General features: G+C 38.5%; 1 protein-coding gene and 1 long non-coding RNA gene across 5 annotated transcripts in view; both read right to left on the bottom strand.

Annotated features, from left to right (window-relative positions):
• Window positions 1-7,907: 7,907 nt before the first annotated feature.
• LOC18098390 (leucine-rich repeat receptor protein kinase HPCA1) overlaps window positions 7,908-24,015 on the bottom strand; it is a 44,541-nt gene continuing 28,433 nt past the window's right edge. Inside the window, exons 1-19 of one of the 4 annotated variants that reach the window (XM_024600033.2) lie at window positions 13,634-13,800; window positions 13,197-13,317; window positions 13,027-13,098; window positions 12,722-12,796; window positions 12,569-12,640; window positions 12,308-12,469; window positions 12,146-12,220; window positions 11,897-11,968; window positions 11,747-11,818; window positions 11,561-11,629; window positions 11,397-11,471; window positions 10,975-11,046; window positions 10,717-10,860; window positions 9,950-10,428; window positions 9,691-9,849; window positions 9,464-9,597; window positions 9,159-9,378; window positions 8,780-9,015; window positions 7,908-8,647 (exon numbers count right to left, since the gene is read on the bottom strand). In XM_024600033.2, the coding sequence (XP_024455801.2) occupies window positions 8,207-8,647; window positions 8,780-9,015; window positions 9,159-9,378; window positions 9,464-9,597; window positions 9,691-9,849; window positions 9,950-10,428; window positions 10,717-10,860; window positions 10,975-11,046; window positions 11,397-11,471; window positions 11,561-11,629; window positions 11,747-11,818; window positions 11,897-11,968; window positions 12,146-12,220; window positions 12,308-12,469; window positions 12,569-12,640; window positions 12,722-12,796; window positions 13,027-13,098; window positions 13,197-13,317; window positions 13,634-13,706 (2,823 nt within the window). In that variant the 5' untranslated portion in view covers window positions 13,707-13,800 and the 3' untranslated portion in view covers window positions 7,908-8,206. Of the gene's footprint in view, window positions 8,648-8,779; window positions 9,016-9,158; window positions 9,379-9,463; window positions 9,598-9,690; window positions 9,850-9,949; window positions 10,429-10,716; window positions 10,861-10,974; window positions 11,047-11,396; window positions 11,472-11,560; window positions 11,630-11,746; window positions 11,819-11,896; window positions 11,969-12,145; window positions 12,221-12,307; window positions 12,470-12,568; window positions 12,641-12,721; window positions 12,797-13,026; window positions 13,099-13,196; window positions 13,318-13,633; window positions 13,801-24,015 lie in introns of those variants that run through there. The other 3 variants (XM_052451972.1, XM_052451971.1, XM_052451970.1) reach the window with 3 other exon arrangements.
• On the bottom strand, window positions 21,765-23,603 carry LOC127905173 (uncharacterized). The gene is made up of 2 exons (XR_008058946.1): window positions 22,138-23,603; window positions 21,765-22,050 (listed from the first exon to the last, which is right to left on the bottom strand). It is a non-coding gene; the product is annotated as an uncharacterized LOC127905173 (long non-coding RNA).

Here is a 24,015-nt window from a genome sequence, read left to right on the forward strand (position 1 = left end):
ATATACAAGCTTCGATTTTTTGGTCAAAGAAGCCATGACTCAATACAATATAATTATCCATCATTGAATGATATCAGTGGTTTGATTATTGGAGATATTGGTTATTATCATTCAGAACGAGATATCATCATCGAAATCTTGGCTGGGTCTTTGCAAAGGATCTCAAAATTACATCAAAAAAATATGTCCTTACAATATTCTTTTTTTTTTTCCCTTCGGTGAAGATGGTAATCAGACTAACATTAGCTTTGCCAACCAAGATGACTAAGTTTCTCGAAAACGCTAAAAAATTCCAATAAGAGCTTTATATGTTTATCTTATTCATGAAAGAGATTATGGTAAAGACACTATTATAAAAGACGATCGTCATCTTTACCATTAGTTTTTAGTCGATACATTTACAAATGTCGAAGAAGACAGGCTTGATTGCATTAGAGCAAACCAGAATGATCTTCGAACTGAGCTCTATCAAGACACTAATAAAGTTGTTCTTAGAGAGGATGTTCAAGGGTTGACAACTGGAAAAAATATTGCCCTTTCTTCTTTAACTGGCAGTCCACCATATATGACTAACAACTACCAAGATGTCATGGCTATTTGTAGAACATATAGAAATCCAGATCTATTCATTACATTTACATGCAACACAAACTGGCTTGGAATCAGAAGAGAGCTTAGAGAAGTGAGTTTATAAGCATGAAGACAAGCCTGATATAATATCGCACGTGTTTTAAGAACAAATGAAGAAATTATGAGTGAAAGAGTTTCACCGTTCTTATTAATTACAAGCAAAGTTACACACACACACACACACACAAATATATATATATAGAGAGAGAAATTTTTAGCCAGCTATTCTTACAATCCTTATAGGATAGATATCCTATCAGCAGTAGGATATACATGTCAGGTCTTTGACTTATGATTATACACGGAATTATCCTTAACTGCTAACTGCCCCCATAATTTCAGGAACTGAAGAGAGTGTACAAGCACAGGACACAAGATATTTGCAATAATCCCCCTCAAGTTAGATCCAGAGGATTAATGGATCCAAGCTTGCTCAATAGTTGGTGAAATTGAGTAGACAACATAACTTTGGTAAACACATCTGCCAATTGATCATTTGTACATATATAATAAATAGCAATAAGTTTTGACTGAACTTGTTGCTGAATGTAGTGATAGTCAACTTGAATGTGCTTCGTGCGTTCATGAAAAACAGGATCAAATGCAATGTGCATGGCTTATTGATTATCACAACAAAGTGTCATGAGAATATTGCACGGACAGCTTAGATCGGTTAGAAGGCATTTAAGCCATACAAGCTCACATGCAGCTGATGCCATAGAGCAATATTCAGCCTCGGTGCTAGAACGAGCCACCACACGTTGTTTTTTACTTTTCCACGAAACTAGGTTACCACCAACAAACATACAATAACCAGTAGTTGATCTACAATCAATTGCATTTCCAGCCCAATCAGAATCAGAGTATCCCATAATGTTTGTATGTCCGTTATTATTCATAATGATGTCACGACCAATAGATCCTTTCAAATATCAAAGAATGTGTTTCAAACCAGCATCTTAAAGCAAGTCTACAATATATTTTTGTTGATTTAGAAATAACCCTTCGCTAGAAGTTGTCATTTCAATTCCAAGGAAATACTTCAAATGCCCAGATTGGAAATTGGAGCTGGAGATTCTTTTTCAACAAAGCAATAGAATCACTATTATTACCCGTGATGATGAGATCATCCACATATAGAAGCACCATGAAATTGTCATTTGTATTGAGTCGAACATAGAGTGAAGAATCAGTCAAACTCCTTGTAAAACCGAGAGCTTCAAGAGCAGTACTTAGTTTGGCATCCCAAGCATGAGGACTTTGTTTCAACCTATAAATAGATTTATGTAGTTGACAAACCATTTTGGAATCTCCAACTTGAGGATGTCCTGGTGGAAGCTTCATAAAAACTTCTTCTTCAAGATCTCCATGCAGGAATGCATTTTTAACATCCATTTGCAACATTGCCCACCCATTATTGATAGCTACAGATAAAAAAAACTCTGACAGTGGTCATTTTGGCAACTGGGGCGAATGTCTCTTTGTAATCAATGCTGCATTTCTAAGTAAATCCTTGAGTAACAAGACGAGCATTGTGTCGATCAATCGAGCCATCAGAATTGAATTTTGTTTTGAATATCCAGTGACTCTCAACTGCATGTTTTCCATGAGGAAGAGGAACTATACTCCAAGTTTTATTTTCCTCGAGAGTTGTGAGTTCTTCTGCCATAGCCTTTTGCCAGATACCTTGAGATTGAGCTTCTTGAAAGTTTTTGGGTTCATGAACACTGGAGATCGCTGTAAGGAAAGCTGCGTGCAACGGTGATAATCTTTGATAAGTCAGGAATGTATTAATTGGGTACCTGACTGTATAGGAAGCATAATCTTGCAATTTAGCAGAAGGGTGATGAGTCCGTTATAGATTACATCACAGAGGTTCTGCTCTGTCTTGAACATTGGATAATTGATGTTCAATGGAGTTGATAATACTTGCTGGAAGAACATTACCAGATGACTCCACGTTGTTATCAGAGACAGTTACAGGAGATGATGAATTTGTAGTGTGATTCGTAGCTGGTTTGAGCAAATCAGTAGAATTCTCAATGTGAGGATCAACACTAAGTAGGGGGGAAAATCCGGGAGTATATCTTCTTGACTAGTGCCTTCAAAATAAGGACTAGTTTCAACAAATCGAACATCTCTAGAGATATATAGCTTCTTGGATTTAGGCTCATAACACTTGTACCCCTTATTAGTTTGCAAATAACCTAGGAATATGCATTTAACAGCTCTAGGATCAAGTTTATCACGTTGAGTAGCTGGTAAGTGTACGTAACAAGTGCAACCGAACACATTAAGGTATGACACATCTTGTTTTTTGTCCTGCAAAACTTCAAGAGGACATTTGAAATCCAACACTCGATTGGGTAAATGATTTTTAAGATGAGTGGCAGTACAATTCTCGTATCCATATTGTTTTGTAATAGGGACATCACATAATCAAGGTGCGTAGGAAATCTTGTTCCAGGAGTTCACATATTTTGAAAGGTGCTTTGTAATAGTATGTCTTAGATATTATGTTGAACATTTCCATTCGACATCTTTGTAAGGACTTGTAATGAAAATTGTAATGGAACACAGATTTGGATGTGAGAACATGTAGATACGATGTTATAAATATATTATGTGGTATTCTCTTTTATGAGGATGTTGTGTTGTGAAATCACATTAGGATCGTATGAAAGAAAGAACTGGTTGTGTAAAATTGATATTCGGCACTCAGGTATAAACTCCTGTTGATAACGAAACTAGGACAAGAATGGAAACTCATGAGTATGTCAATATGAAGTAATGTAAGTGTATGAATATGAAAATATAATATTGCGCGCATGTGTATTGATCTTTCGTCTTATGAGAATGTTGATTTACAAAAACTATGTCCATATGATGCCTGATAAGGAAGGGAACCTAATTACTAATTCATGGCGTGTCATTGTGAGAATTATCGAGAACTAAAAAAATTTCCACCGGTTTTGGCTTTGAAAAAGCCGGGTCATTACAAAACAACTCAGGGTAGACAGAAGAGTTATGTCGGGTCATAATAGCTTGAAGTCTACATCTACTTTGATTTTCCACATTCTTCTTGAATTTCCAAAAACTCCTAGCAAGACTTGTATTTCATAAAGAAAATCCAACATATGTTTGGCTTAGAGGGCCAACCACATTAGTATGGATTAATTGGAGTTTCTATGTTGATCTCCAAATTGATTTTGGAAATGGTTTCCTGTTTTGCTTACCAAACTGACAGGCTGTACAATTTAGTAACAGATCAGTAAATAGAGGCACACCTTTTATAGCATCATTCTTCTTCATACTGAGCATTCATTGATGATGACAATATCCTAGCCTCTTATGCCATACTTCTATGTCATTTAGCTTTGTTGAAAAAGTTATGTGTGTTGTTCAGAGGAAGAATATATATTAATCTTATTTCAATACAAATTAAAGAGCAGAGGAGGCTCTTATATATATAGCCTATATAGAGACTAATTAGGAAAAGATTCATTGCACTATTCTAGGCAGTAATCGTGGTAAGGCTAATTAGGAAACTAAAATATTCTATGATTCCTATTCTGTGATTTCTATAATTATTCTTCACGTCAACACTCCCCCTCAAGTTGGTGCATAGATATCAGCAATGCCCAACTTGTCTAGTGAGTTGTGGAAGATTTTGCCCGAGACAACCTTTGTAAGTATATCTGCTAGTTGATCTTCTGATTTTACAAATGGAAATTGAATTATGTTGTCTTCAAGCTTTTGTTTAATGAAATGTCGATCTACCTCAACATGTTTGGTATGATCATGTTGAATTGGGTTGTGCGCAATTGTTATGGCTGCTTTATTGTCACAAAACATGTTCATTGTATCTTGAGATGAACATCCGATTTCTTCCATTCATCTTTTTAACCAAAGTAGCTCACACAGTCTTTTGGTCATACCTCTGAATTTAGCTTGTGCACTTGATAAAGCAACTACCTTTTGTTTCTTGCTTCTTCAAGTGACTAGATTTCCGGCCACAAATGTGAAATAGCCAGATGTGTAGATGTTGATTTTTCCTAAACATCAGTCCTTTCCTGGAGAAGACTTCAAGTATCGCAAAATGCGAATCACAGCACTCATATGATATTCGCTAGGGTAATGCATAAACTGACTTACCAAACTCACGACATATGCAATATCTGGTCGTGTATGAGATAAGTATATTAGTTTTCCCACAAGGCGTTGATATCTCTCTTTATTGGTGGGAGCCTGATCAGGAAATTCTCCCAAACCATGGTTTTGAACTACTGGTGTATCGGCCGGTTTGCAATCAAGCATTCCTGTTTCAGACAGCAAGTCAAACACATATTTCCTTTGGGATAGAAATATGCCTTGTTTCGATCGAGCTACTTCAATCCCAAAAAAAAAAAGAAGTTCTTCATCTTAAATTCTGTTGCTAACTACTCCTGTAATTTAGAGATTTCTTCTCCGTGGTTTCCTGTAATTATCATGTCATCAACATAGATTATTAGAGCTGTTACCTTTCCTTGTTGGTACTTCAAGAAGAGAGTGTGGTCTAAATTACTTCGCTTGTAACCATATCTCCACATGGCAAAGCTAAATTGTCCAAACCATGCTCTCGGGGATTATTTTAAGCCTTATAACACCTTTTGTAGCTTGCAAACCACCTTTCCTTGTATCGGAGAAGCAAGTCCAGGTGGAATATCCATGTACACCTCCTCCTCAAGATCTCTATGGAGGAAAGCATTTTTTACATCAAATTGGTGCAGTGGCCAGTCTAAGTTTGCAGCAAGAGAGATCAGTACTCTCACAGTATTTAATTTTGCTACAAGTGAGAAGGTTTCTTGATAATCTATCCCATATGTCTGAGTATATCCCTTAGCAACTAGCCTTACTCTATATCCTTCTACGGACCCATTTGCTTTGTGTTTAACCAAGAACACTCATCTATATCCCACATTTTTCTTTCCTTCGGGCAGTGGTACGAGCTTCCAAGTATTATTTTTCTGCAGTGCTTCCATCTCTTCCTCTATCGCTTGGATCTATTTAGGATTATTCATAGCTTCATTCACTGTATTGGGGGCATCTTCTGTAGACAATTTATGTGTCAATGCCTTGAGGGGTTCAAATAACTTTTGAGTTGAGACATGGTTGGCAATTGGGTACTTGGATTTGCTCGTCCCATAATCAGGTGAATATCGTTTTGGAGGTTGTCCATGATTATGCCTGAAAGGCAGATTATAGCCAGTAGAAATATTTTGAGAGGAGTTTAGAACTTGTACCTCACGAATATTCTCAGGAGATTGAACTGATTGTGGTATTGTCACGGTATGGAAGGGCTGTTTATTGGAGACTTCTCCAGTTTCTTCCATTTGCTCACCAGTTTCTGCACTCTTCATTTCTCCTTGATCCTTTAGTATTTTGGTCTCTGTTTCAACATGCTCACCATTTTATATTTCTTATTGATCCCTCAGTAATTCGGTCTGTGTGTCAACATCAACATACTCTGTATGTGGCTGGATAATGTTATCTGAGATCTTTCTTATTATCTCATTATCTCCCCCTGCATTCTTCACTATACAGTTGTTAAAGCCTGGCCAATATTCCCAATTCTGCTCAGCACTCATGAGCTCCTCCTGACCAGAAGGGATGGAAGATGGGGAAGTGAAGAAATGCTCATATTCAAGGAAGGTAACATCCATGGAGGTATAAAGTCATCTTGTAGCTGGATCATAGCATCGGTATCCTTTCTTGTGAGCTGTATATCCAAGAAAAACACAGCGGACATCACAGGGGCCGAGTTTGGTTCGTTGATTTTTATGTATATGAACATACACGACATAACCAAACGTTCTGGGAGGAGGCATTAGAACTGACGGTAAGATCACATTTTGGCCTAGAACTTGAAGTGGGGTCTTGTAATCCAGAACTCTTGATGGCAGTCTGTTTAGCAAGTATACGACGGTCACCACTGCATCAGTCTAGAACCGTTTGGGCACATTAGCAGCTGTCATGAGAGCTCTCATGATTTCCAAGATATGTCGATTTTTATGTTCTGCAACACCATTCTACTGTGGTGTTTGTGGACAAGATGTCTCATAATGCAGACCATGTTCCTGAAAGTATCGGTGGAATTGTTTATTATCATATTCCCCACCATTATCGGATCTCAGAATCTGTAGTTTTGCAGAAAATTATGTTTGAATCATATTATGGAAGGAGCGAAATATGTTAAACACCTCATGTTTATTTTTCATCACATATAGCCAAGTCATTCATGTACAATCGTCAACAAATATGACAAACCAGCGAGCTCCGGAAGAGATAGTAATTGGGGCAGGGCCCCAAATGTTAGTATGAACAATCGCAAATGGATTGGCTCTGATTTAAACGTATTGGGTACGATACACGATGACTCTTAGCTTTAATACAAGTTTCACACTGAAAATCTTCTTCGCGAAATTTCGTGAATAGTTCTGGAAATAAATAACGTAAATACCAAAATGAGGGATGTCCCAACCGATTATGCCATAACCAAATCTGCCGGTCTTTATTGTCAACGAGGTGTATGTTATTGGTTCTACCACAGCTGAAGTCGTCCATGTAATACATCCCTTCCTTCTTAGTACCACGACCAATAATCTCCTTGGTGAGAATATCCTGAAACAAGCAAAAACTAGGATACATTACTGCACAACATTGTAATTCCTCAGTGACTTATCCTACAGACAACAACTTGTTGGACAGTGACGTGACTAGCAGGGTATGTGGTAATGAGAAAGAAGAAGAAAGTGCAACAGTTCCCGCCCCTATTACTGGATATGTTACTCCATTAGCATTAGCAATGCATAGCCGTTTTGGTTGAGTGGTGTCAGAGAAATCACAGGGATCATACGTCATGTGGTTTGTTGCCCTAGAGTCAATGATCCAGCCATCATGATTAGGATTTGTCTGAGAGCAAAAAGCATAACCTTGATTACCTGGGTCATTCTGATCAGTCTGTTCTCCAGCCGAGGTAGGAGATTCTTATGTGGTACAAGTGATAATGGAGGTTCCATGCTCATAAGGGTTGCACGACCAGTATGTTCACTGCTCTGATACCATGTCAAAGAACCATTTCAACCCAATAGCTTAAGTTGTTAGGTAAGGTTCCAAAATATGATTTATATTATTCTCTAACAACAACTTATACTAAATTCCGTTATCCTTTGCTCTCTACTGCGTAAAGTTTTGGATGATAATAATAATATTCACAACTTAAAAGATTGGATACAGGAAGCAGAAAATGCTCATCAGTTTACTCTCCTTCGATTAAAGTGAGAGGTCGAATCAAGAAAAATAGATCAATAAGTTCAACTGGCATAAGTTTAATTTCTAACATAATTAATATAAGAGCACACAGGATTTCTTTCACCCAAAATACAAAGGTTTTGCTAAATATATATTCACAAGTAGTTGACTCTTAAAAATCTGATGCACCACACGCGGCAAACATTGCAAGAAAATATTGTAACACCCAGTACTGAAGCAACTTCTCAGCTTTCCCAGCTAAACAATGCTCATCATGGTTCTAGACTCAAGATAATGAAAGCTCTTCTTCCTTCAAGGATGGTGGAAACTCGTCCTGGCTTGCTTCCTCAAAACTAGCTGAAGTGGATTCTGATTCAGTATTGGGGTTTAAACCAGCAAGATGCAAGATATTCTCAATCTCTTTCACCACTTCACCCATTGTTGGCCTGTCACTTCCTTTCTCTTGTACACATTTCATTGCCAGATCCACTATCTTATCTAGACCTTTCGGCTTCGTGTCTAAACCAATGCTTGGGTCAAGAAGTTCATGAAGGCTATATAGATCTTTTTTTCTATCCAATGAGCTACTTACCTCCGCTACAAGGTATTTCCCTCGCTCTAAAGGCTTTCTTCCACTTACTAGTTCCAGCAACACAACTCCAAAGCCATAGACATCACTCTTCTCAGTCAAGAGCAGGGTCTCCTGATATTCTGGATCTATATAGCCCTAAGCAGAAAATATAGTAATCTTGTCAATTGTAACCCTTGATATATAATGGCTTTAATCATAGACCAGCCGGCGACCTGCATTTAATGAAACTAGATAGTCTTAAATTAATGATGTTTTGGAGGTACTGACCCTTGTCCCTTTAACTTGAGTGGTAGCAAGAATAAGCTCACTATTGTCCATGGGCTTGGAAAGACCAAAGTCAGCAACTTTAGCATTTAAGGATTCATCCAGTAATATGTTAGCTGATTTTACGTCCCTGTGGATAATACGAGGGTTGACAAGCTCGTGCAAGTAGGCAAGACCTCTTGCTGCACCAAGAGCCACTTTAAGTCTCCTCCTCCAATCCAGCCAGATCCCGCTCAAACCTGCTTACATGACAAGAGGATATATAATTGTGTAGACTTCCTACAACTATAGAATGCGTGTGCTTATTTTCGGAAGAAAGGCACCAAAGGGTTGTCATGGAAAACTCAATGCTTGTAAGATTGAAAGGTTCCATGTACAATACCTGATAGGCTGTCCCTGAGACTACCATTGCGAACAAACTCATAAATTAGCATCTGTTCACCTCTCTCAAAGCAAAACCCAACAAGGTTTACAACATTTTTATGATGAACTCTCGATAAAACTTCTATCTCTGAGTTGAATTCAAGCCCACCTTGCACCGATCCTTGTCGACATCGTTTGATGGCAATCAGTTGTCCAGTAGGAAGCATCCCTCTATAAACCTGTACACAAAAATGTTGAAAGACTCAAGTATTGTGTCGCTGAAAAAACCACCATGGCAGGACAGGAAAAGAGGGAGAGACTTGCCATTCCGTAACCCCCTGATCCAATATGATTGGCTTCCGAGAAATTATTCGTACACTTCATAATCTCATTGAAAGAGAAGCATCTGGCTCCCTTCAACTGAGGAACGCTGTTACTGTTCCTTGAATCCAAGTATGCTGCAATTTGGCAAAATGAAGAAAAAGAAATAAACACAATTTTCAATGATGAATGGGAAAATATCAGATCTAAAAACTAGAACCTTAAAGTACCAAAATGATTCTTCTGTTCACTTGCTCTTTCTCTCCTCTTCTTCTGACGATAAGCACATACCCCTGCAAGAAGCAATAGTAGCAGGAAAGAGGCTCCTCCAGCCGCAGCCCCAATGATCCTTCCAGTGCTTGATAACTCTTTTGAGACCGTGGGTTTTCCTGCATGACAAAGAGGGAGGGAGGGAGGAGGATGTGTCATCAGAAGAAAGAAAGAACAATGCAAGCCAATCTCTCACTTGTGCATGAAATGTGTAAGTACCATCGAAGTATGGATATGCAGAACCCTTAAAATATGTAGGTCCAAAGATATCTGAATTCTCATAAGTCTGAAGGGTTAGCACAAATCCAATTTCAGAAATCGTAGCTGTGTTAAAATGATTTTGGCCCGACGGAAACATAGATAAATTTGACTCAAGATACCCAAACGAATCCTTCGCTGGAAAATTTACTTCAACTGAATCCACAGGAAGTTGATGGAACTTGAAGGAACGCATCAGAGACTCTTCTTCCAGATGTACATAATAAGTTAAGTTTCTTGACTCTAAAAATGGAGGTTTGTAGACTAGTACTCCCCTGTATGGATACGAGCATTTGCAATTGGGACTGGAAATCTGGTCTGAAATGCAGTGGAGGGGAACACATTTCTCTGGTAGCCTCGTATACGAAGAATTGGCTTGAGGAACTGTGCAGTAATTTTCTGTTGCTTCTGGATGCTCACAAACTGGGTTACCCACAAGTCTGCAAAATATAACACATCAAACACTCTTATGCAGGCAAGTTGTATAGCACATCTCCTCAGGATTTAACTTTTCCCACTACTATCGTTGTCACATTTTAGCAGTCAAGTGGACAAAATTAAGGAAAAAAGAATTACAGAGACATCTCAAAAGTTTGAAGATATTATAAAAACTTTTGTACGAAAAATGCCGTTAACGTTTGATATATATTGAAGGGATGATTATCTGTAATATCCGAGAGGGACTATTGTAATTCATCCAAAAAAAGGAGGAGGAGAATGCCTCTTACATTACATCCACGTTATTCCTTCGTTCTGGTGTTTCTGAATAGAATGAAGAAATGAGATTGTTTCGCATATCAATGACTTTCAGTTGGCTGCTAGAGCTTGTTGCAATATCCAATGTGCCACTGAGCTGGTTGTTCCTTAGAATCCTGTAACCATTTGTGAATTTAGATATCCATCAGTTTCCATGAGATGAAAGAATCTATCAATATCCATGAAGTTGACTGCTGTGGTACTGAAGAAACAAGGGGAAGGATGCTCACAAAGTCTGTAAACTAGGAAGATCGAAGAGGGTAGGAGGAATCCGACCTTCAAGTCCAGTGTTTTCCATCATTCTGTTATTCACAGGAAGGAAAGAAGGCTTCACTATGTTGACAGCGTGAAAAATCATAAATTGTGAACTTTTATACACAGGAATGCATAGTCAATAAGAGGTTCCATGGACAAAAATGTCTCAGTCAAAAAAACAGTTACTGCTTCATTAACACTTACAATATACATGGAGACAATTATAATCTAGCATGTAAAGTCATGATGCCTGAGCAAAATTTTAAGGGTAAATTGCAAAGTGGGATGGTGGAAAGGGTTTGTGATTCTTGAAAGAAAACAGTCTAGTTAAGGCTTCATTGAGTTGGTCGAGTGTGTGTGATGACAGAGAGAAAAGGAGGGAGGAAGGGAGACATACAGTGTTGTCAAAGCCCGTAAGTTTGAGAATGACAACGGAAAATCTGAAGCGTCAAAACTATTATTGCTCAGGTCCCTGGAGAAAAGATTTTGGTCATAGTAGGCATTTGGAGAAACGTCGAATTGTATTTCATACTGAGATACCTAACAGACTGGAAATCTTACAAGTAGCTGAGATAAGCCATGCCAGTGAGATTAGGAACAGGCCCAGTAAATTTATTGTTGGACAACATCCTGAAATTTATCAGCAAAAAGCACTCTTAACCGAGTGAAAATCCGCACAAAAGACTTAACAAACAAGCCAAACCATTGTGATATCTTTACTGGCAATGTCGTTTTCTGTATACTTACAACGTCGTCACATTGGTAAGATTGTTGAGGTTTGAAGGGACAGGTCCAGTTAACGAATTCCCTTCAAAACGTCTGCAACAAAGATAAGGCATTCAATACAAACAAGATCAGTGTAGATTAATCACTTCAGTTTGCCATGTAGATGCTTACACAGCCTCCAAAGTGTGCACCAGTCCAAGGGTAGAAGGAATGCTTCCCGTGAGATTATTGTCATGCAAAAGCCTGCACAAAAGTAATGTATATGATGTATATAGAATTGTAAACCTTTTAAAGAAGCATATTAAATTAAAAGGAATATTGTTTTCTTTTAAATTAAATTAAAATCCCACTTCCTATTTTCTCCCCTATTCCATTGGTGAAGTAGTTTGACTTCAACATCCAAAGCATATACAAACTTACACATGAATGAGAGTCATGTCTGATCTGAAAAGCTCTTTCGGGATTGTGCCTGAGAACCGATTCCTTCCTAGATGACTGAATAATTTTCAGACCAGCATAAACAGATATCATTAAAGCCGAAGCAAGAGAGCACACTAATCAGCACAAAGAGATTTGACATACAAGTGTTTTGCATTAACTAGCATATCAAGACCAGATGTAGTTCCACTGGAGACAAGGATGGCTCCATCAAGCAGATTATTGAATAGATCCAGCACAATGAGTTTCGAAAGGTTTCCAATTGAATGTGGAATTGATCCAGTGAATCTATTAGAATTCAGGTCTCTGCGGGAAATAGCAATAGAGATTAGAGAGTTTCAGAAAACAGTAAAGGTTGCCAATAGAGCACATGTTTAGTCCTCAAGAAAACAGTAAAACACTTACAGAGACTCCAGCAGCTGAAGAGACCCTATCAACTCAGGGATAGGGCCATAGAAACTACAACCAGCCAACTTTCTAGAATGGAAAAAAAGAAAATTCTGTCAGTTAATTGGAGGATTGGTTTCAGTTGACACTAACATCATATTATTCCCTTACAAGTTTTTTAGCTTCTTCAAATTCACAATTGATGGTGGAAGGGTACCGTTCAACCCCGTGTTGTACGATAGATCCCTATAACCAGACACTGTTAATGAGCAAGGAATCCTTGGAATGGAAAACAATCACTATGTTCATATATCAAGAAAAAGGATGAAAGGAGCTCTGGGAATGAGGCCTTTTCTCAATAGGTGCCTCATGCCTTGAGATCCGGATGCTAGAGCAGCCCAGTCTAGACATCTGGAAAGCCAAAGAGTATCGTAGCACTACATCATTTATTATGTGAAGTGAAACTCAAGACTTACAGAACCTCCAATTCTGACAAGTAGGAGATGTCTCCAGACAGCTCACCCGTCAATCCCACAGCTGCCAACGTTCTGCAGTTGAAAATAGTCAGCTAATCTCGAAACTTGGAGAGGGAAGAAGGTGCGAGGCTTAATTAACATTTGAAGCTGAACAACTGCCTATAACTTACATTGAAGTCACACGTGAATTGTAACATGAAATGCCTTCCCATTTGCCTCCACAGGGATCTCCACCCACCCAATTACGTGGTGTGTTTTCCCAGGCATCCTTGAGAATACTCATTACTGTAACTGCATCAGGAATGGGGCAGAACAATAAAAAAATTCCATGATTCATTCACCATCAGAGTTGTCTAGTTACATGGAGTATGGAGGATCCATTAAAGCTAGCAAAGATCTCTACTAAATCTAATCTAGCCTCGAACTTTAATGAGTGATTTTTGGCCCAAGTGCAGGCAATTCAGAATATTCATTCTGCAGTTCATCTATAAAGTTAAGAAGACCCTTAAGCACTTGATTCTGATTAGCATAAAAAGCTACATCCTACATGAGACATGGCTCAAAAAATCTTTGCAGTAAATGGGGAATGTTAATTTATTGAACTTACAATCATCACCATAGGTCTCTGTATAAATCTGAAAGGAAGCAACCAGCAAAAACGTGAGAACTTTAGGACACATTTCTCAACAAAATTGCAAAGCTCTTTGTTATGAATGTTGCTAACTCCAAAACCCTTAATAGCAGAAGAAATGATATCTAGAAGTACAACTCTTAATATGATAAAACATGGAAGGAAGATCTTTACATATCCCCATCGTTTACTTATCTCAAGATTTATCGTGAAAGGACATGAATGGGACAATTATGTTCGTATGAATCACATACTAAATACAAAGACAATTGACCTCTCATCTCTAGTCATTTTCAAGTTTACAGTCAATAGAAGAACCCACCAAATGGTTTCTTGCATGTAGTGTAGAGTGATACTTGCAGAGTGAATAGTATTTCCACATTTCCTAGAAGTAACAGGGGTCATGATTGTCTGCTAAAGTCATTATTGAAACCATATTTCTAGTGGTTTCTTCAGTGATACTTAAGATGCTCTTCGATTCTGTTTTGTTATTTTTTCATATTTCTAGTTTAACTTGGATTTTATGTTGTTTTTTTTTTTTTATCCTATTTGATTTAAGATTCTGATTTTTTAACTTTGTAAAAGTCTATTATTAATCTATTTAAGGAGTTGTAAGCTTCTCGAAGAAACAAATATATTAGAAAAAAATAATATTAAGTAATAAAACTCGAATAATTAAAGACTCTAATTGTTTGAGACCCTTTTCAGCGAAATTATATCTTTCTTTCTTCTTCCTTTCTTCCTGTCAAAAGTCGAGTTTCTTCTAAAAACTAACCATCTAATGCAAGCAACAATAATTTTGATATTAATTAAATAGGGCAGGAGCTCTGATTCTCATACGTATATTAATTAATTAAAGTTCACTAATCTCAAATAATTTTCTTCTTAATTAAGAAAATAGAAACCGTAAAAGAAGGGAAAGAAATAGCTGTTCGCTAGTCATTTAAATTGACAGAAATAAATTTTGGTCGGTCAAGAGATAAGAGACGAACAAAACTCCACCAGGGAAAGAATGCTTGCATCAGTCCCTTGCTGATTTGCTTGACCAATCAGCACTTTAACCTGATTTGTGAGAGGAGTATATCCAAGATCGACGGAGAACGTGTTGCAAATATGTTTATGGACTATACAGATAAGGCCAGACTGCAAAAGAAGTTCGTGAAGAATCATAAATATGAATGGGGTTTATTCTAAATTATAGCATTGAATTGCACTCAAATTTTACCGAAAGATTCTACAGTCCCAGCTGTTCCTCATAGGACTATATGAATCTTCTCAAATCAGGTCTACTGAACGAATTGTTGTGTTATTTTTTTTTTGGTTAGATTATTATTACAAGCTTATATCTATTTCTCTACAATTTGAAGTCTGCAACCTTAGAGTTTGAAAACCTTAATTTTTATCTATGCTATATGATTTGTCAAAGATTTTATCAACCTCAACCGTAATGCAACAATAATATTGGGAAAAAAGTATTAAAAATGCCAATTTGATTATTACTTTATGACTTGCTGCTGCCATTGTTATTAACAAGCAGTTGGTTGCTACAGAGACAAAAACTTGTCTATCTGACAAGAATAGAAAATGAATCATGAAGATATCAGAATTTCTTCCAAACGAATCATTCCTTGTAATTGCAAACACATGGGTCCCCTCCTCTCCATGAATGCTTACAACAAATCATTCTCTTAGACTTGACAGCGCCTGACCTAATCTTGATCCGTGGGGAAGACGGCACTCCTCATTTTGTAATTAGGACAGTACACAAGAAAGGTAAACCCAAGAAACCAGAGATTTTAACTGCACTCCTCATTAACAGTATCATAAAAGGCAAAAAGGTCGTGAAAAAAATGAAAATAGTTGAAACAGTCAACAGCGTTCTTAACCACAACAGTTCATTTTGTCCTCTAATGTTATGAGAGAGAATCGTTGTAATTCTTCTACTATCTTTAATATTAATAATAATAATTGAAATTAAAGGGTTCAAGCTCTCATCCCTTTCCATTACATATTATAGTTTTCAGCTCCGGTCGGTTACCGAATCAATTGTTCTTTTTAAAATAGTATCACTTCATTCTTAAAAATACATTTCTCAGTATATATTGATTCTACCGAGTTTAACTGGATCAACCAAATCGATCAAGTCAACTGGGTTTTTCTGATTCAACTTAAAACTCAACCCATATCAAGCTCTATATATATCTTAGGTTTTCTAGATTACTCTTCCGACCAGAGTTAATAGCTATAATATATATCATTCTAAAATGCTTGTTATTCCGACTAAGGTTTTCTTGTTCAGCCTCTCACAGTTCATTGTGGATTCAATACAGTTTACTGTAACTGCATCAGGAATGGGGCAGAACAATAAAAGATTCCCATTAAAGCTAACAAAGATCCGCGAACTGTAATGAGTGATTTTTGGCCCAAGTGCAGGCAATTCAGAATATTTCGGATACTGGACGTGATAAGAATGAGTTGTGAGAGTGATAGAAGAACCCACCAAGTGGTTTCTGTTGGGTAATTCCAGAACTCAAACACACATAAATTTACGTGGTTCGGCAACTTGCCTACTCCACGGAGCTACTGGTTTGTATTAATCAAGCTTAGAAACAATACAAACAACAAAACAAGGAGGAGGAGAAAATCTTCTCTACTCAACTCAAGCTCTCTCTCTCACGTTTTTCTCTCTGTGTTTTCACTCTTCTCTGCGTTCTTCACACACCAACACTCCAGCTCTTCACTGAGCATACATATATATTAAGCTAGGAGTGAAGGGCATAAATCATGCCATGATTTATGCCCACCGTTTGTGTCCTCCACCATGTGCCAAGTGGGAGATTAGGTATTCCCACTTGCATATGGTGGGACATTGTTTGTCTCCACTAACTAACAATCTTCCACTTGGAGACAAACAATGAAATCATCATTTATCCTTGAAGACCAACTGAAGTTTTACACAACTTCAGTTTATCAAGTGTAACTCCTTTGGTGAACATGTCAGCTGGATTCTTGCTTCCACAGACCTTTTCTAGCATCAGTTGTTCATCGTCTAGCAATTGTCGGATGAAGTGATATTTGATCTGAATATGCTTAGTCCTGGAGTGAAATGCTGGATTCTTGGCAAGGAAGATTGCACTCTGACTGTCGCTATACAAAGTACCTTTTCCATTCATCTTGCCCAATTCTTTCAGAAAACTCTGCAGCCATACGATCTCTTTTGCAGATTCTGAGACTGCAACATATTCAGCTTCTGTTGTTGAAAGAGCGACGATCTTTTGCAAAGTAGAACTCCAGGAAACAGCAGTACCTCCTAGAGTATATACATATCCTGTAGTGCTCTTTCGGCTATCAACATCTCCTGCTAGATCAGCGTCTACAAAACCTTCAAGTTTCAAACCACCAGCTGTGAAGGTAAGACATGTCTCCGATGAACCTTTTAAGTACCTCATGATCCATTTCACCGCCTCCCAATGCTGCTTTCCAGGATTGCTCATATATCGGCTTACAACTCCCACTGCATGGGCAATGTCTGGTCTGGTACAGACCATAGCATACATCAAAGAGCCGATAGCTGAGGCGTATGGAATCTTATCCATGTATGCACATTCTAGCTCAGTTTGTGGTGACTGGTCTTTGCTGAGCTTGAAATGATTCCCCAGAGGTGTACTTACTGGTTTAGCATTATCCATACTAAACCTGCTGAGAACCTTCTTGACATACTCTGTTTGTGAGAGCTTTAGTATGCCTTTGTCTTTATCTCTGATGATTCTCATGCCAAGTATTTGTTTAGCAGCTCCCAGATCCTTCATTTCAAACTGTTTTGACAGTTGTTGTTTCAGCTTGTCAATCTCCTCAATGCTGGATCCTGCAATCAACATATCATCCACATATAATAGTAGAATGATGTAGGAGTTGTCAAAATGTTTGACATAGCAACAATGATCAGCCTGGCATCTTGTGTATCCCGAATTACACATGAAGTTGTCAAACTTCTTGTACCACTGTCTTGGAGCTTGCTTCAAGCCGTATAAGCTTTTCTTTAGCTTGCAGACTTGTTTCTCCTTTCCTTGTATTTCAAACCCCTCTGGCTGTTGCATGTAAATGTTTTCCTCCAATTCACCATGAAGAAATGTTGTTTTTACATCTAATTGTTCAAGATGTAAATTCTCTGCTGCTACTATCCCCAGAACAACTCTGATTGTTGTGAGCTTCACAACTGGAGAGAATATCTCAGAGTAGTCAATCCCTTTCTTTTGTTGAAACCCTTTTACAACAAGTCTTGCCTTGAACCGTTTGCTTCCGTCATGCTCAGTTTTTACTCTATAAACCCACTTGTTTTGCAAAGCCTTCTTTCCTTCAGGCAGTGTGGTTAGCTCCCAAGTCTTGTTCTTCAGCAACGAACTCATCTCATCCTTCATGGCTAACTCCCACTTGCTTGAGTTTCCATCTTGTAAGGATTCTTCATAACTTAGCGGCTCACCACCATCTGTCAGCAAAATATAATTCAGTAGAAGTGTGAACCGTTGTGGGGGCTTTACAGTCCTTGAAGACCTGCGAACATAAACAATTGGTTCACTTGGCTCTGCATCTTCTTGTGTAGTGGTGGGTACAGATGTGCTTGAATCTTCTTGTAAAGACTCTCGAGTTTTGTTCTGCTCGGTAACATCGGGAAGCTCTTCTAATCTGATGAATTCAGATTTTTGTGGACTTGTATCTGAATCAGTCATATCTGTTTCTGCACTTGATCTGTCTTTATACAAAACTTTCTCATTGAAGATCACGTTCCTGCTTCTGATAATCTTTCTGTTCTGATCATCCCAAAACCGAAATCCAAATTCTTCATCTCCATAGCCAATGAAGAAACATTTCTTGGATTTGGCATCTAGCTTGTTGCGAGCATCAGAATCTATATGCACATAGGAAACACACCCAAAGACCTTTAAATGAGAGAGTTGTACCTCTTTTCCTTTCCATACTTCCTCGGGCAATCTGAACTCCAAAGGAACTAATGGTCCATGGTTGATCAAGTAAACTGCAGTATGAACTGCATCGGCCCAAAATGTCTGAGGTAACCCAGAATGCAACCTCATGCTTCTAGCTCGTTCATTGATGGTCCTGTTCATCCGTTCAGCAGTGCCATTCTGTTGCGGTGTGCCTGGAACGGTCTTTTCCATTCTGATACCATTAACAACACAATACTCTTTGAAACCTCCATCAATGTATTCTCCCCCGTTATCGGATCTCAAGCATTTCAACTTCAGACCTGATTCAGTCTCAACCATAGCCTTCCACTTCTTGAATGTTTCAAACACATCAGATTTATTTTTCAGAAAGTAGACCCATACCTTTCTGCTGAAATCATCAATGAAAGTCACGTAATACCGAGAACCTCCAAGAGATGCTACTGGAGACGGTCCCCATAAATCTGTGTGTACCAGTTCTAGCTTTCTTGGTCTTAAGGTCCTGCCAACCTTTAAGAAACTGAGCTTCTTCTGTTTTCCAAGAACACAGCTTTCACAAATGTCTAGATCAACATTTTTAAGCTCTGGCAGCTTTCCCTTCGATTGAAGTACCTTCATCCCCTTTTGACTCATATGGCCGAGTCTACAGTGCCATAGATGTGCTTGATTTTCTGCTTCAGTAGAGGCAATAATGTCTGCAAATCTTGTGGTCATATACAGGGTGCCGGTTTTCTTTCCACGAGCCAAAACCGTTGCTCCCTTTGAAACCTTCCACATACCTCCAGAAAAAAGGATTGAATGACCACTATCATCAAGTTGTCCGACCGAGATCAGCTTCTTCTTTAGATCAGGAACATGCCTTACATTTTGCAAGTTCCATATAGATCCATTCATTGTCTTGATTTGTACATCTCCTATACCCACAATATCCAATGGTTGTCCATCGGCCAGATAGACTACACCGTGATCTCCAGCAATATAGTTTTGCATCATTTCATGGTGTGGTGTACAGTGAAATGAAGCACCAGAATCAAGAACCCAATCATCAACAGGACTATGCACAGCAAGAATCAAAGCATCTTGTACCTCGTCTGTAGTGGCGTTTGCAGAATCTGCTTCAGGTCTTTTCGGTTTTGTGCAACTCCTCATGAAATGACCAGGTTTGCCACAATTCCAACATTCAACCTGTTTTCTGGGTCCGAACTTGCTTTTACTTCTGTATCTTGATTTGGATCTGCCTCTGGATAAGCCTCTATCCTGTCTCCTCCCTCGAGTGTTAATGTTGAGAGCTGATCCTGAACTTGAACTTTCACCTGAGTCTTTCCTTCGCACTTCTTCAGCTAAAATCAAGTCTCGGATGTCATCATATTTCAGTTTGGATTTTCCAGCTGAATTGCTCACGACTGTCCTCATACCTTCCCAACTGCTTGGAAGTGAAGCTAGCAAAATGAGTGCACGGATCTCATCATCAAACTTAATCTCAACAGATGACAATTGATTTGTGATGGTATTGAAGTTGTTGAGATGTTGTGTCACAGAGGTGCTTTCTGTCATCTTCAAGTTGAACAACTTCTTCATCAGGTGCACTTTGTTATTTGCTGAGGGCTTCTCATACATCCCAGACAAAGCTTCCATTAGTCTTGCAGTGGATCTTTCTTTTGTAACATTGTGAGCAACTCTTCTCGACAAGGATAGCCGGATAATGCCCAAAACCTGTCTATCAAGAATTTGCCAATCTTCTTCTGGCATATTTTCTGGTTTGCTCCCCAACAGAGGAAGATGAAGTTTCTTTCCATATAAATAGTCTTCAATTTGCATTTTCCAATATCCAAAATCTGTTCCATCAAATTTTTCAATTCCCGCAGCTTTTATTTCATCTGCCATTTTAATATGTCTCGGATTTGAATCTGTCAAATCTGACCTTACAGATGTGTCCGGAACGGCCAAAACTATTGGAAACGACACTAAGATCACCCCAATCGGACTTCAGATGGCTCAGATCTTAACAGTCAAAGTTTCAGGTCAACGGACGGTGCTGATGAAGCCACGTGTCAGGCCAAAATAGTGTCTGAGAAACACTGAATCAAAACCCAATGTGATGACGTGTCATCCACGTAATCAATCCGGGGCCCACCTTAGATGACGTGGCAAATGCACGCACTCTTTTGCTGACGTGGCAGGTGATGACGTGTATGCTGGCTGGTCTGATGACGTGGCGGATGACTGTGCAGAATTGTTGGCGTGGCTGATGACTGGCTGCTGGCGTGGCGGGTCAACCCGGTTCAGTTGCAGACAATCGGGTGAAGACGACGCGTGGAGAGCGTGGCGCGAGTGGTCGAGCGTGGGCAGTGCTGTCGTAGGCGCGTGTTGGCGCGTGCGGGCATGCAGGACGTCGGTTCTTCGCCGGGTTTTCAGCAGTGAATTTGTATCTTCTTCCTCTACACGATGGTATGTTCAAAAACACGTTTGGAGAACTTTGAGTTTTGAGTTTGGATCAAACACCCTCTTTTTCAAGAACAAGCTCTGATACCAGTTGTTGGGTAATTCCAGAACTCAAACACACACAAATTTACGTGGTTCGGCAACTTGCCTACTCCACGGAGCTACTGGTTTGTATTAATCAATCTTAGAAACAATACAAACAACAAAACAAGGAGGAGGAGAAAATCTTCTCTACTCAACTCAAGCTCTCTCTCTCACGTTTTTCTCTCTGTGTTTTCACTCTTCTCTGCGTTCTTCACACACCAACACTCCAGCTCTTCACTGAGCATACATATATATTAAGCTAGGAGTGAAGGGCATAAATCATGCCATGATTTATGCCCACCGTTTGTGTCCTCCACCATGTGCCAAGTGGGAGATTAGGTATTCCCACTTGCATATGGTGGGACATTGTTTGTCTCCACTAACTAACAGTTTCTTGCATATAGTAAACGTTGATTCTAATAATAAGCATCCACTCTGATTGCATCTGCATACACTTACAGAATACAGAGAGTATTTCGACATTTCCTAGAAGTAACAGGGGTCATGGTTGTCTGCTAAAGTCATTTTTGAAGCAATCAATACAAGGAGTTATCGATTGTTAACGAGATGTGTAGATGATTTTAATAAGTCTAAGAATTAGACAAGTGGAAAGAAATGCATTTGACAGTTGGAGTTTGGCTCGTTTAATGATTTTGATTTTTCGAGTTCGGCACAGTTGGAGTGTGCTACAAAAGTGAAAACAATACAAGAGAAATGCAACTCGTACTCTCAAGTAAGAAGTATCACTGAAACATTTGCCAAGCCAAGCTCATACCAAGGACTCTGAGCTCACTCATAGTGGCTCTACCTTTGAAACTGGGAAGTCCCCACTGTAATCAATGGCATCCTTGGTATAAATGTATGGACGTTTAGTACTTCCCTTGCTTGCATCGTCATAGTTGTTTGCTAGTCATTGAAATTGACAGAAATAAATTTTTGTCAGTCAAGAGATTAGAGCCAAAGAAAATATTTCAACAAAATATTTGAACTCACTCGTGGAAAGAATGCTTGCATCAGTCCCGCGCTGATTTGCTTGACCAATCAGAATTTTTACCTGATTTGTTAGTCAGAGGAATATATATATCCTAGAATGATGGGAGTAACTGGTTGCAAATATGTTTATAGAACAAATAGATAAGGTTAGATATAAATACATATCACCTCACAATACGGATAGAAAAAATATATATGTGATTTTGTTTGTTTTCGTAGATTTTCTGGTAGTAAAATTATGCATTAGTTAAAGGATCCATGAACCTTGTCATAATCCAATTTTTTACTTTTTTATTTAATTTTTTTTGTGTTATTTATTTATTTATTGATTTTTACAATATTTCCTAAAAATATAAAAAAATTATTGATGAAAAACAAATAAAAAGTTAAATAAATGAAGAGTGAATTAAAATGTAGGTTAAGGCAACATGATTGGAAGTTTAGAGAGATTAATTAAACTCTTGACTACTTTAATTAATAAATCAAGGGCTTAATTGAAGAATTGAGAGACTTAATTAAGTTGAGAATTAATTAAATTAATCAAATCAAGGGCTTAATTGGAGAATTGATAAGTTTTGAGGCTTAATGGAGCTTAGGATTAATTTAATTAATGAAATCAAAGGCTTAATTGAAGAAATATCAAAGTTTGGGGTTAATTGGGGTCAAAAGTGCAACATATTAAAGTCCAAGGACTAGCTTGTAAAAGGCACCGAAATGCAAGTATCCAATTACATTTTAACCAGGGGCTTGATTGCAACATTACAAGAATTCCAAGGACCACATTTAAAGCAGCCTTTGGAATTGGAAAACGAAGTCGTTTTGGCAAGCGACTGTTCGTCGTCTTCTTCCTCGGTAACGGCTCCGGCATTAAAGGCAGAGACGTTTCTCCATTGAATGCAGCACCCCACGGCCATTACTGCCGGCCGTTACCAGCGCCGATCGATCTCTGACTCTATAAAAAGCCGGGTAAAGGCAACCTCGCGAGAGGGGGGAAGACTGAGAGAGAGGAGGCAGAACAGAAACGAAAGGGGAGGAGAAACAGAACCAGGGCAAAGTTTTGGTCCATTCAACCAGCAGCACCTCGTGCTTTTACCACAACCGTCTTCTTCCTGAACGGAGAAGACTGGACAGAGCAAAAGAAGAGGGAGAACAGAGGGGGAAGGAAGAGGACCGAACGGACAGAACAGGCGAGAGCTAGAGAGAGACGGACATGGACAGAGGAAGCCAGTAAAGGGAAGGAATTAAAGACAGAGGAACACAAAAAAAAAACAGCAAAAAGTAAAGGAAAACGAGAATCAGAGACATAGTAAAGCAGAGGAGAGGAGAACGGCCGACCACCACGCTTCAGTTATCATCTCCGTTCCTGCGTTGAGGTAAGCCCCGCTTCTTTTGCATTTTAATTCACTGCTACAGTAGGAATTACAATTCACTGCTACAGTAGCAGCGAATTATAATTCACTTGCTACTGTAGCAAGTCCAGTGACCCGGCCGAGTCAGCTGGATCAAGTTCAGCTCACAAGTGACCCGGTCGAGTCAGCTGGGTCAAGTTCAGCTCACATGGGCTGAGCTGAACCAGCCCAAAAAATATAAAAATATAAATAAAAAAGATAAATAAAAATAAAAAATAAAAAAAAAATAGAAATAGAAATTGTGCATACATTAGAAATAAGAAAATAAAATGTGTTTTTATTCACTAATGCCAGAATAAAAAAAAAAAATTATTATTTTTTTTAGCTACGAATTATACTTAACAACACAAAAGTTGAGATTATTCATAGTAGAATATTTACCAACGCTAGAGTTGAAATTATTCGTATTAGAATTTTTACCAAAGCCAAACTTTGAATTATTTCATAATGAAATATTTACCAACACCTG

This window comes from Populus trichocarpa, chromosome 4, assembly GCF_000002775.5.
Source record: "Populus trichocarpa isolate Nisqually-1 chromosome 4, P.trichocarpa_v4.1, whole genome shotgun sequence".
In the NCBI taxonomy this organism is placed as follows: Eukaryota; Viridiplantae; Streptophyta; class Magnoliopsida; order Malpighiales; family Salicaceae; genus Populus; species Populus trichocarpa.